The 14,616-nt window shown below is 41.9% G+C and overlaps 1 protein-coding gene across 9 annotated transcripts in view; it reads right to left on the reverse strand.

The window, feature by feature from the left end:
- COBL (cordon-bleu WH2 repeat protein) overlaps positions 1-14,317 on the reverse strand; it is a 159,210-nt gene extending 144,893 nt beyond the window's left edge. For all 9 annotated transcript variants that reach the window (XM_062569625.1, XM_062569623.1, XM_062569624.1 and 6 more), the window contains exon 1: positions 14,044-14,317. In XM_062569625.1, the coding sequence (XP_062425609.1) occupies positions 14,044-14,087 (44 nt within the window). In that variant the 5' untranslated portion in view covers positions 14,088-14,317. The remainder of the gene's footprint in view (positions 1-14,043) is intronic.
- Between the last annotated feature and the right edge of the window lie 299 nt (positions 14,318-14,616).

The following is a 14,616-nucleotide window of genomic DNA, read 5'->3' on the forward strand; positions in this document are numbered from 1 at the left end:
CAAGACTATGCCAGTTTAGCAGATGAAAAGGTCTCTGTTCTTTGTACATTATACTTAATTTTGGTGACTAAAAGTGAATTCCCTGACTTACATAGTGATATTATAAAGTTACTCACCATTCATTTGTTCTGAACATTAATATAGTCAGAGGCAAGTAAAAAAATTTTTAATGTACTAACGCACTAAAATGATATAGCTCAATTTACTGAATATGTACATACAAATCAAGTTATTTGTGACAAAATAATCTAACACACAAGTATTAAATGTATTTTAAAAAGGAAAACATTATTCACTAAGAAAAATCAGTGTGTTACCTACTCAGTTCTCCCATTTAAGTATTCACTGGAGTACTACTCTATTAGAATACATTTATATATGCAAACTGTAGTAATTGGGGAACATATAAACTACAGGCTGATTTAAACAGAGGCATACTCAGACATGACAAGCGAACCGATACCAATATATAGATCTGCAACTAGAGGTCAGATGGCTTCCTATCAATTTTATGTGATTACAAAAATGCGTATCAGAACACTGTTCAGACTTGAGAAGAGCCGGAATCAGACTGAGTGAGAACAGATGTCAATATAGTCTACCTAAATGCTACCTACAAGCCCAAATCTAAGGTTTTAGAAGTGTTTCTTCGAACATGCCAGTTATAAAATTTACAAGTAACCACGTAAAAGTTGACAAGTATCACCACACCTCCACAGACAAACCTGTTCCCCCGCGATAACGCATGTTTTTCTGTAGCACGTGAATCCCTGGTTGGGTAAAACTTGCACAAAGAAGCAGAAAGAGTCAGGGAAAAAGACAACAGCCCACGGCCTAGGTCAGGTAGCTTGGTTCAGTCCTCTGCACGTACGCCTGTCATTTAAGGAAAGCAATTTATGCAGCTGGGCCCTTCTGAACCTTTCTACCTTATCACAGACTGGATTATCGTGTGCTCACGCACCCCGGGGTTCTGCTGGGCCTGGGCGACCGCTGGCAGCGGGGCCGCCGTCCGAGTCGCAGAAGTGTTGTTTTAAGTCTGCATAGTGAGTCAGAGCTACGTTCAGAGATAGGATTTTGCAGCCGAGAGCTGCAAGGACCGAAAAGCAGAAGATTTTGCAGACAACAACTTGGCCAGAAGATAAGCAATGACAGAGGAAATTCATTCCAACTGCTTTAAAATGCAACACCAGAATAGCAATGACTGCACTCCAAATATAAGTTGAAGCATGTAATTCTCCTCTTCTGCCCTGCTGCAAAAATCAGAAACTTAGAAGAGAGATTTTAAAAAGACTAGAAATAATAAACTTCACTATCAAAGGGCAGCTTCATTTTTTTCCAAGTGATTTCTCCAAATGATTTCTATTTATTCTGAGGTCCAGGGGATGTGCTCTTAGACAAATTTAATAAAACTGGGAAGACCTAAACCCGTCCTCTCGTGAAATCTGTGTGCACCATTGCCAAAAGACAGAAACGCACCATCTATGTGTCATAAGCACTGAGCGATGCAAGACTATATAGAATTTCAGGCAATTGGGCGTCTGCATCAAATGTCAACATGGCTGCGCTCTACCACACAGCAATAAAAATGGATATCCCGCAGTCCTCCTCCTCCTCCACCTCCGCAAGCATTTTGAGGATCAGAAGCCACCTCATGAATTTAGTTTCAACTCAACAGTATCTCCTCCGAAGGAAGGCACGTTTGAACAGGACAAAGTTATCCACGTACAGCTTATAATCTGTAGCTTGCACTGCCTGTCAAATTGTTATCCTTGTAAATGCATCTAGCACATAGACATTTGTTAGCTGTAAATGGACTCCAGACCGATTCTGGAAGGAATGCCACAGCTGTATGACACAGTGGGGATTTGGCTCCAGAAGCAAGGTCCTGCACAGTAGCATTTATTTTCCATTTTAAACAATACATGTTTGCACAAAGTACAGTTTTTACATCTTCCATCTGTAACTCTGTAAATAATTTATGTTCAAATTTCATACAGACAGGCTGAAATTTGCAAAGCATGTGCTTTTAAATCTCCAGAAAGCCTACAAAATCAGCAGAGCCAAAGGAGGACATACATTTCTTTCTACAAGTAGTAATGCAGGCTAGTGCCAAATACTCACTCTCTTTTATGCTTACCACTACTACAAAGCCTTGCTACTAAGACCGCCTGTACATAAGAACTAAAGAGCCATGCAGGAACCATTGATCTATACCCTAAGTTATACATACACTACTCAAAATCATCACGCAGAGCAACCCACAGAAGAAAGCAGATAACTCCCCAAAAAGGTCTTGTGGGGACCTTGCTATGCCTATATAATTTAATTACCAAGAACCCCTACTTTCTGTCGTAAGCACAGTTGTGAACAAGTGGCAAGCAGAAAGCATAATGGAAACATGAAGTCTCAAGTACACCTGGTTCCCAAAGCTTTCTAAGTATTTTCCCAAGTTCTGTATCAGCATACATATATCTGATTGCTGGAAAACAAGACCATTTTTCCTGTCTCAAATGCATAAATATAGTACTATGGCTTCCTGTGACATTTACTGTTTTTTCTTTCTGTAACCGCTGGTATATCCTCGGTACGAGGTAAAAAAAAAAAAAAAAAAAAAAAAAAAAAAAAAAAAAAAAAAAAGAAAGAAAGAAAGAAAAGAAAAACAGCGTACAAAGTTGAGAAAAGAAGTCTCTCTTGAAGGCTTTAATCTTAACTAAGGCTTGGGGAAAGCAATTTAATCCAGGAAAACCCCTGCTGCTGATTTGGGGCTTTGTCTCCATACAAATAATACTTATGAAAGATTTATAAACATTTGACTACGGTTGCCTACAGGTAGCCAGATGCTCAACACAGCACAAGGGGTTCGTGTGCAATCTGAGCTTTCACATTCTGTTTTTCCAAGTAACTCTGCCCTTCGTGGCCGAGACGGAAAGCCAAACGCAGCCGCCGTGCTGGTGACACGGTCCTTGCCATCTGCTCGGGGAAAAAAGAAACTGCGTAAGCACGTCTTTGCAATTAATCAAAAGACAGAACTATTAAGATAACCTGCAAAAGAGAAGCAGTGGGATATATTTCCCTTTTTTGAGGCAGCCTTTTTAGGTCAGTCGCTTAGAGCGTGCATCTGTACTGGAGACATGTAGCTCTGCCCCCAGTCACGGTGTGCTGCGCGGTGCTGAAGCTCGGCACCTTGGCTCTACACACATAGACTATTTACATGAACACAGCTTAATATTTTAGATACCGCACAGAGTTGTTTATACTATGCTAACAAAGGTAGGTGGGAATTTACATTAAAAAAGAGTGGCCAAAACCAGTTCCATACATCACTAAGTAAGAGAGAAAAAAAATTAATTTGCATACCAAAAAAAGAAAATCAGTGCTGCCAATTTCTTTCCAGGTATCTAAACTGAAAAAAGAAAATGAGGTAGTTAGAGATTCTTTTTCTACTGCTTTGGTACTAAATGGAATTTAAAAATCAGAAATTATTCTCGGGGAGCAGATTAGTTATATAAATAATTGGCAATGCATTGCAAGCACCATTTCTTTCATTTCTTTTTGTTTCTCTTTATGAAACTCAAGCAGTCCAGGGAATTTACAGTGCTTTTCATGGCACAAAACCCAAGGTATCTGTATAAACAGGTTTTACACCTGAGGCAGTTTTATATGTGTAAAGCATTTTCCAATAGACGCAGATCTCACTCTAACAGGAGAAAGCATGGTGTTTAACCACCAGGACGCAAAGGGATTTCACTCCAAAGTCACCGCGGCAAATTTGAGAATACCCAACGATAACCAGCGAACAAAGGCAGAGATGGGGTAGCGTCCGTAAGGAGGACTGGCGCAAGGTCAGGGCAAGCGGTAGGCTTTTGAGGACAACGTTAGTACAGCCAGGACTCGTGAAAAGAACAACAGCAAGGTCAGAAACAACTGACACTGTCATCCTCGAACAACGTGGACAAGGCACTGTCAGCAGCAAAAAGCGCTTTCCCTGCAAAATACTGGTGGAAACAAGGCACTTTGAGGTCTACTACAACATAAATAAAGGCAACGGTCGGTAGAGGAGAGATGGGGGAATACAGGCATTGAACTCCCCTGCCTTTCGTTAGCTTCTTCCGCTGGGTTCCCACGACCGGGACCGGCACCCAACAGCAACAAAACTGAACTGCCTGGGCTCTTCAGCTCTGAGGCAGAGCATTAAGATGATGCATCCTGTTCCCCTCATGCTAAAGGGGTCTTCCAATTTAAAGCTGCTGCACAGTGGCTGGCAAAAGCCCCTTTTTCAATATTGCATCAAACACTTAACTAGTATTTTCGCTACGCTCCTTTTCCTGAGAAGTGCGAGCAGATTTGCCATCTCTGTCCCAACAGAGCCCCAGAAACCACCGACACAGCCAGCATCCGAGTCTGCCCTGCCCCTACCACTCATTCTGTACAATACTACATTAGCAACCTTCAAAAAGAAAAAAGAAAAAGGAAGCATAAGGGGAAGAAAAAATAGAGAGAAAACATCAAAACATGAGACTCTGTTCTGCTGCCATATATAAGCTGAGAGGAAAAACTTCAAAATTCAAAAGGAAAGAATATATATAGCAAGGGACGGGGGGGAAGACCCTGATTTTTGATCCTGGCACCACTGAATGCTCAAAACCGACTGAGACAATGCATATTAATCACAGAAGAGAACTACAAAAAGCAAACAAATATTTTAATAACAGCTTTCATCCACTGTTGTTTGACTACTACTGAAGTTCACAGCTCCTCTTCCTTGGAAAGACGGGAGCACCAAATGTATAGTCAATAATCCTTGGAGGAGTAATTTTGCTGGTACCTGTGAGACTGAGTACTGGGGAAATGCTGCAGAATTCATTGCAGAATAACAAGGCACCTTGTCAACAAGGTTTTCTCTTGTTCCTTCCAAATCCCAGCAAGAACCAGAAAGAGACTCTAATTACTATATTTGCTTAAAAGGTAAGGAGAGAAGCAACTCTGCTTTTGGTAATGAAACAGCTTAATCAATGGATAGTTCAAGGACTTTGCTTAAATCTGGCTTTCTAGCTAGTTCCATAAAGGTGGTTGTGATCTACAAGTCTTGAATTGAAAGGGGAAAATAAGCCAACCCTAAATACACTCTTGAAATCTTTACAGTAACTTTTATCCTTTTCCTAAATACAAAATGATTCATAAAATCCACAAATCTTTACATTTAAGATTAAATGCAGCTGTATACTTAGCCACATAAAAAGTGAGATATAACTATAGTCTTTCTTACTTTATTAATTTTTAAGTTTGATTCTGGCTTCTTTATCCATCACACATGGATACATCTCACAACAGGAAAATTAGGTCTGGTACGAAGAAATTCATTTTGTGTTGATACATATTCAGAAATAACAGACTTGATAGGAAGATAGCAACCTTCGACTTGCTAATGTCAATGCAGAAGTAACTGCATCTTCTGGTTTATAAAAGCCCTTATTAAATTCCAGGATGACGCTGAGGCAGCTGCTGGCTTGTTCCCAGCATTTCCCACAACAGGCAAACCTCGGTAAAGGCCAGTACAACACAAAGTCCACATCCAAGGATACGCAGGAAGAGTTCAGGACTCTCTAAAGGCAGAACCTACTCCCTGTTTCTCTCCCTCTAAACAAGGGACATCTATCCAGGGAGTGAAAGTAAAGCAGCAATGAAAGAGAAGACGGGAAATGGAAGACTTATGTCTAGAAAACCACAAGATTACTTGCATCGAAAAGTCACAACATTAATTTAGCATGTTATGTTGTTCAATACTGCCGCTAGATGACCAAGCAACTCTCCAACTCAGCACAGACAGAGGAACAGAGGGAACGAGAAGCAAGCAAAATAATGTCAGCAATTATGACACCGGCCGTTTAGCAACGTGATCTGACCTACTTGCAGCTTTATTTAATGACTTTATGGAACCAGTCACAGGAACCCCTGAAGGTGTCAGAACACCAAGATTTTAATAACACCAGAAGACAAGGAGTGGAGAAGAAAGTCCCCTACGACCGAGGCTTATCAGTGCTGCATACATGGCAGAAGCAATCAGCTAGCACCATGACAAGTCTCGCTCCAGCACAGGGAGCTGCACTGATACTGAAACATGAGCTCTACCCTCAGGAGTAATTTCCCTGGTATCCATAAAAGCAGAGTCTTGGTACCAAGGACCAAGAGAAGTTACTCAAGAAAAGAGGGAGGGCAGGGAAAAAAAAAAACACACAAACCAAGAATCTGGAGCCACACCAAGATACTCCCTCATCAGCATTCAGAAGCACTGCCGTGCCGTTCGGAAATAAAGCGCTGTAACAAGAGAAAAGAAGATAAAAGGAGAACACAGAAAACAGTTTTTTCTTCAAATCTGGCTCAAACTATTTACTGATTTTAGGGCCTCCTTTCCCGGAGCTCACGGGTAGAAAGAACAAGGACAATACGTGCCCTGTGCACAGTAAAAATAGCCATGCAGTCCTTGATGTTTTTACTGAGGTGGTGTTTTGGCTGCATATGCAAGAGATTCACCTTAAAGTAAAAATAAATAAATAAATAAAAAGGCAGAAAGAGTGGTAGAATGGTAAAACATTATTTCATTTTTGTTCTTATTACAAAATAACTTGAGAGTTTTTCAGTTATCTTTTTGGAATCTACTAAAGCAGGCAAAAGGTAGTTCTTACTATACTCCCAAATAACTCTGCATAAGCAAACACAGAGAAGGAAAAAAAAAATAGTATTTTAAAGGCTCTTGGACAGAGTTCACTACTGTGCTGTCTCCTGCATTGTAAACAGGCTGCCACAGCTCCCGAGAGACCTCAAAGGCAAAGGGGAACTCTCACTGCAGTAGGCACAGGGACAAGAGAAGGGCTTTTTAAACAAGATTCACACTGATAATCTGAAACTGCCCTCTCTGTACTTTTTCCCTTGTTCCCCTAGAGAAATCAGCTTTGAGTAAGCTGACTCTGCACCTAGGGGATTCTCCGTACAAAGAAGGCCCCATGAGACCTTCACACAACCTTTGGAGGCAAAACTCCATCTCTCATCTCCCTTATATCATCTCCTAACACTATGTGACACAAGGATTAAGGAGAATCCCAGCACTCTCACCCCAAAATAATAGAATTACTTTTCAGATGAAGGGGGGCTGGCAGACTAACAGAAACAGTCGCCAGACCTAGAAGACAACTTATCTCCAACGGTGGACTAGTGTTAAGGTCTTAGACCTTCCTCGTTCTCTGTTGTAACAAAACCATCATTTTCAGGAAAATTGATATCACATAATTAGATGTACTTCAAAAATTATTAACAAAAAAGTGATCATATAGAAGTAGTGGCACATTGTCATAGTATTAAAGACAGCAAATGGTTAAAACAATGTTTGAAAACGCAGGAAGAATCTCATCAACCATCAATGTTACTCCTTAAATCTCTATGTACTCATGCGGTCTTCAAAAAAAAAAAAAAAAAAAAAAAAAAAAAAAAAAAACACACACACAAAAGGCATTTAACATTGGATTATAAAAAAACAACCCTTCTTGCTCAACTTCACAGTAATATTTCAGTAACAGTGGACTAGATCAGCATGCCCTTGTATAAATAAAAGTCTGACACACAGCGAAGGAAAGCAGATATGGTAAATAAAGAATTGTATACTCCTTACTCGCAGTCCTTGCTGTGGACATAAAGAAACACTTATCTGATTAAGTACTATTGGATTGGTACTTGCAGTTGAACTTCACCATGTGGCTATACTTGGAACACTGATAACATTAAACGCAATTTTCTTGCTCAACCTCTATGCCCGTGGTGCGACTTTGCACGGTATCCGTTCATTTTATTCAGTAAAGTTTCTACTGTTAGTACCAATACCCAACATGGCTCAGAAAGATCGGATTTTCTTCTAGTATGTGTCATTTGTGGAGCTCACCAAGGAAACCTCAATTTCAATGCAGCAGCTTCAAGACTACCACCAGGCTTATCTTTGGCTGGCTTCTTGCTTTAAGCAAAAATGAAGACTCAGGACTTCTGGGTAGTCATGGCAATTTTGTGTAGTAAAAGCCACAGCTTTAAGAGTAAGTTCATCACTGAACTAAATGACTAAGATCATCACTGAAACCTGTCACAAGAGACTGCTGACTCTTGTTCATGTAGTACATTGAAAAGAACACAAAAAATGCAGTTTAATTCTCAAACACAGGGTTGAATTTACAGGGCCACCAGTAAGAAATAAAGTTTTTTGTCCAACAGACTCTCAACCTGGAAGCTACCGCAATAACAAAGGAACATGAACAGAAAACACTCTCAACACCTTTTCTTCTACTTCTCTAATTATAGCCACTGCTCTGCACAAATGCAGGGTCTCATGAAGTTCATTAACTGGTGGGAGAACAAAACACTGAAATGACAACATTTCTGGTGCAAAAGCACTAAAAATGGGTATCAGATGCTGTATGTTGCAGCTATCGCAGCACTGCCCTGCCATGCAGGCTCTGTGACTCACTTTTTGGCATGAATCAAGCCCCTGGCTCATTGCTGACATTGTAATGCTGAAACTATGACAACAATATACAGGATTACTTATTTAACGATAAGCGGTCTGGCTCACTGGGCAACTAACAACTCTGAAAACACTCTATACATTCAGAAAATTAGTATGTTAATAACAGCAGGAATTTCCATTATCTGGAATTGCAGCTACTTTGAAAAGATCCTTATATCATAAATATATCTGAAAACATGGGTTTAAAGTCTTTTTCCATTCCCAACTTCTAGTGCAGAAACTGGCTTTACCCACTCAAGAAAAATAAATTTCTGAAGACCCCCCAAACCCTTGCAAGAAGCATTAAAATGTGAGAGCTGTCAACTTCCATGGAAATCACAACAACAAAGCAACACAGAGAGCCACACTATACAGAACATAATCTTTGCCAGAAAATCAAGTGTTTACTGATGCTGACAGAGCAGCTAAAGACCAAGCACAGGGGAATTCTTGTTAGGGCACTGAATTGCAATGCAGGAGAAGCGAGTTCCTTCCCTGGTTCTGCCACAGGCCTCCTGGCTGCTTTCTGAGCAAGTCATGTAAACATGTCCACATTTTTGCCTATTAAAAAAAGGGAGTTTCCTAAGTATATTAGTTTAGCCCAAACGAATATTGCTAGAAAGCCTAAATTAATGCTTGTAAGACAATTCAGGTCTGTGCTAAGAGGAGACTAACAAATACTTAAAATGCCATAGATGTTTAAGAATATGCACATATAATCAAAAAACTATCGTTCCTTTCAAAACAAGGAAAAAAAAAAACACATCAGTTCATTCTGGCCATAGTCATGGTTGCATGCTGATCTCAGTTGCTTGGCAAAAAAAAAAAACCAATACACCACTTCTCTAGCAAGATTAAAGAACTACACACAAACCACATGTTTACCAAAATGACTTCAAAATAAGTATTCCCGAAGTTGTTTGTTCTGATGGCAAGCTAAGTAACATCATCTAAAACTGCACCCCGAGCATTTTAAATTGTAGTTCACGCACAGAACGCTTCACCTAGTCCAGCAGCCTGGAAATTCAATGTACTTAGTACAGCTGGCCCAGACAGAGTAGCAGGTAAGACCCAGCCCATCAAAATGCAGTGCTATCACCTGCTGAGCAATAAAGTGCTTTTATAAAGAAGAGCAATTTGACTCAGCTGTAAAGCTACGGGCAAGAGAGCTGGGGGTGGTGGGGTGAAATCAAACTGGAATTACAAGGAAAAGACACAAAGCAACATGGAGAGAGGCTACAGCAGGAAAGAGATGGTTCATCTAAAAGCATCAGGAGAAGCAAAAAAAAAAAAGAAAAAAAGGAAAAAAAAAGAAGAAAGAAGAATAAGAAGGAGAAGTATGACAGATACCCACAGCAAAGAAAATAATAAGATATAGTTATGAAAAAAGGAGAGTGTAAACTAACCCTGAACCCTAGAAAGCACAGAAATGGAAGAGACTCTAAGAAGCCATCTACTTCATCCATAAACTTGGGACCACTGCTAACATTTCTGGGGGAAAAAAAATGCAAAGGAGAAAAGAAAAATAGGAGAAACAGGGAATAAGAATTCCAGACGAAGAGCTGTCAGGACCAGATTGTATTGCGTTCATCAGGCCATTTAGCTTATTCTTACAATGAGCTTGCTTATCTTCAGCAACCCTGAGCTATTAGTCATGATGGGGGGCGCAACATTTCTCCACTAACGTAAAAATATATTTTGGATTCGAAGTCTCTGCGAGAAGAGGACTAACACTGGCAGTGGTGCTCCAAGAGTGGCTACAGAGAAGTTCCTTGCCTCAGAGGTACATGTGAGTGGCTCCACCTGAACCCTGCCAGAGCAGGTAAGCACAAACCAGGACCGTACATGAGGTATAATGGCAAAAGCAGAAGCGTTAGTTTTCGAACTGGCCAAAACAGAATGTCCAAAATAACTACCACGCTATTAGTCTACATTTCCAATTGATTTCACCATTCTTTGCCACCTGCTATTCTGTACGATACACAAAGATCTTATATAAAGCAGGTGAAACACAACGGCTTTCCCCTTGTTCTAGTTTTTGATTTAAATTACTTCATTAGTTCTGTATATCCTAAATCCTGTGATGCCTGAATGTGAGTTTTCTGACAAAAACTGACCAGCGTGCAAGAAATATCAGTATTTTCGTGTTCTACAAAAAACAGCTCTCCATTTTTAATAAGGATCCATGTAATATGCTAAGCATATACACATATATACACATCATAATTTTTTTCTTTAAGGCTAGACATGCAGTTTCACAAACTTCTTTAACTATGCGGACTAGGCATAAAATAATACCAAAAAATTGCTTGACTTATTCTTTACCTGAGGGTTTGCATTCTGAAGTTCTGCATGTAAATGTTACTGATATTTCAGAGACTTTTTCCAAAGTCATTCCAAAGCAAGTGCCACTAGCATATGTGCTTGCATTTGCTGAGTATTATCATAAGGGCCTGTGAGATTGGGAAGGAAGCTGAAGCACAAAAAATAAAGGTCCTACTCATACACACACCTTATTTAATATAGAGACTTTTCCTGAATCGGGGCCTAACTGCTTTGCTGAGGATGACACGGGAAGTTTTTCTGTACAAAAAGCATGGAGAACCAAGCCCCCGGTTTTGAGGAGAGATGATGATGCTCCTAACAGAATGGAACAGAATTGATCCTAAAAGTTGTCATTTTAGACTCGACTCCTCTATGCCACTTAGGACAGATGTATGCCAATTATGCCAAATTATGGTCAGTAAATTCACCAAACAGACATTCAAGAAACACAGAGACAGAGGCCTACTTCTGCTCTCACTGACAAAATGAGTGCAGCTGCAGACACCAGGGCACTGGGGAACGTTTCTCTCTTCTAGCACCTGTTGCACAATTATGGAAGAACAAATTCTCACTTCTGGTGCTGCTACTGCTTTTCTTAAATTCACTTTCATCATCTAAAATTAATGTTAATTAAATGAAGTGCTATGAAGCTCCATAAAGCTTTGCAAAACTCATGCCTAACAGTTAGTAGTAATAATTCTTGGTACTGAAGTCTACAACTCTCCTTGAAATTGAGAAATAGAAAAAAACCCTCTAGCACCAAGACAAACTTTTTCCTTTGCCGTTTAAACAAAAAAACAGTATCCTGCTTTTAAATGCACAGTTGTCAAGCAGCTGTGTCATGAAATAAATGTTGTCAAATTATCTGTGTAAGACACACAGCCGTGTCTTCTTTTATTCTGTACCAAAAGATACATTAAACTTGTTCACTGTTTAATAAAGGAAACTCTTAACAGAGCTATTAATCATTTATATAGGGACAAACCAGCTCTGCCTAAATTTTGTCCAAAACTGTAAAGCCACAGTCATTTTAACTTCTTGCTTTTGTGACTGCAAGCTAATCCAATCAATAAGCTAGAAATTTATACAGCATTTCTCCTCCCACATACAGGAATATACTTATGCCACAGTCCCCTTAAATTAAACATTCCCCTGACAAGTTCCATAGGTGCAGGTCACCTCTGGATTCACAAGGAAATCAACATGAGTAGATGAAGCTGCCTTCTTGCCATATTTTCTGGTCCTAGTGGATTTCTTCACTGAACAAGCAAAACCTAGTTAGAAACCAAATACCCATCCAGTGCTAAGGCTAGTAACTCTGGGAATTTAGAACCGTTCCTGAGAAACCATCACCAACAGCATGGACTTAGCCAGACTGAGAACTTTCAAATTCCAACAAAAAGCAACAGTATTTCAACTCTTAACTCAATTAAGATAAAACGTACAGTCTTTCCCAGTTAATGCATATGAGAGCTTTGCAAGCAGGTTCAGCAAGAACAGATTAGCACCCACACTCCATGCTATACTTGATCCTAGGTGACTCTAACCTTAAGACTAAATTCTCCTCCTTATGCCAGGTCAGGAACAAGGTGACTGAAGTTAATGTAGCTACTCTAATTTCTGTTCATATCTGAGTCTGATCATGCAATCCACTTTAAAGTGATAAAACTAAGTATACAGGTATCATGGAGCTTTGGTTACTAAAGCCCCTGAGACTTCAGTGGATCTCTCAGAAATCTACCAGTTTTCATCCTTGAGATGCATTAATGATACAGATTCTTGTTCGAAATTGAAACTTTTTAATCAATCTCTTGATACCTAGTGACCAAGATGGGTCTTTTGATCAACAATACATTTAAGAAGGATGGTTACTCCTCAAAACACATATGTAAATTTGCATCCCTGATCTCTTCATCAGAATTCACAGCACAGCTATGTTACTAAATCAAATCTTTATAAGGACATACAGAGAAGGCACATTGTATCTATTGCTTTTCTTTAAAAGGTTAGTTTAAAAAGTCATGATCAAGTAAGACTAATTTTGAACAGAGATTAATCATTTTACAACAGTGCAGCAAAGCAGTCAAAGAAATAACTGTTCACGTGGAGTGCAGCACTGGAAGTGATATCTTCCCTTCATCCATCCCTCCCTGTTCTGACTAACTTTCGAGTTAAGCACTGGAAGACAACTAAATACAGAAACTAAGGAAGCTAAACACATCAAAACTACTGTGGTTTATCAACATGGACTTTAAAAACTGTTGTTTATTTAGCTGACAATGAACTTATGACATAAATGTTATAACTAAAATGGAAAAGCTTCTGAATCGATCACATTCTTTTGCAGCATGTGCAGACAGAGGGAAGTAGAGCAGTAAATTGCAGCAAGTAGGCAGCACAGCACTTATAAATTGCCCAGCTTCTACTTGGACAAAAGAGACCACTTGGGACTTCGCACTGGGGCTGCTTTTGGTGCTTAATTAATGTCCTAAATAATTTGCTCTCTCTATATATATGTATATATACATACATACATAAACATATCCACATGTGGTTTATGCCAAGGTTGACTACTATGGGTCCGTTGCAGCAGAGAATTGCCAAATGTCAGAGGAGCCCGTCCAGCACCGTGGTTTACTAAGTCTTATTAAAAAAGAAACAGCATTTTTAATTCGAAAATGACAGTGGGTTGAGGGTTTTTTGTTTGTTTGTTTGTGTGTTTTCCCCTCCCCTACCACGGCCGGGCAGCGAAGGCTGAATAAACCTTTCAAAGGCTTCTGGCGGCTGCAGATTAACCAGCCGCCCTGCCGGGGAAGCCACCGGCCGCGGCCGCTCCGCGGCGGCGGGGAAGGGGCCGGCGCGCCCGCGGCCAACACCGCGGCCTCGCCTCCGCGCCATGCCGGAGAGCACCTGACCCAGGCAGAGTTTGCAAAACAAACAAACAAACAACGACAAGAAAAACACCGCAAAAAACGCACTTTTCCCAGGGGCTACCGACACGCAACCAGCCGCAGCGGGGTTACTGCAGAAAGCGACGGGGCAAAGCAAGCAGCGCTCTTTCCAAAATGGGGTGGGGAGGGGGGCACCCCGAAGCAAACCCCCCCCCACACACACACACTTCCTTCTGCCCGCGCCGCGCCGCGCCGCGCCGCGCCGCGCGGGGGGCGCCGCCTTACCCGCTGGGGGGCTTGCCGGCCCCCGGGTGCACCAGCGTCTCCATGGGCGGCCGCCGCGGCGCGCACGCTCCCGCCGCGCCAGCGGGGCGAAGGTCGGAGGGTGTGAGTGTGTGTGTGTGGGGGGGGGGATGTGTGCAGTGTTAAAATAAAGGGGAAAAAAAGAAAAAAAAAGAAAAAAAAGAAGAGGCGGCTAACGATCAAGAACCGGCTCCTCTCGCCCGCTCCGGCCGCGCTCCCCGCTCCGCCGGCCGCGCCGCCTCCCCGGCGGCAGCGGGCGGGAGCCCCCGCGGGGCAGCGCCGCGGCTCCGCGCCCGGCGAGCCCCCACCCGCCGCCGGGCCGGACCCTCCCCCCGGGGAAGGGCGCGGGCAGGGGCGGCGCGGCGCGGCGGTGCCCCCGCGGGGGCGGCGGCGCTGCCCCCCGCGCCCGCGCGGCTCCCGGCGCCGTCTCCGCCCCGCCGGCGGCGGGCTCCACCTGGCTTCCAGCCGCCGCGGCAGGGACGACCGGGTGAGGCCGCCGGAGACAGGAACGAGCCACCCGGGCAGGCTGAAGGTGAGAAACGGCAGCGAGCCGCG

The sequence above is a fragment of the Rhea pennata genome, chromosome 2 (assembly GCF_028389875.1).
Source record: "Rhea pennata isolate bPtePen1 chromosome 2, bPtePen1.pri, whole genome shotgun sequence".
NCBI classification, from domain to species: Eukaryota; Metazoa; Chordata; class Aves; order Rheiformes; family Rheidae; genus Rhea; species Rhea pennata.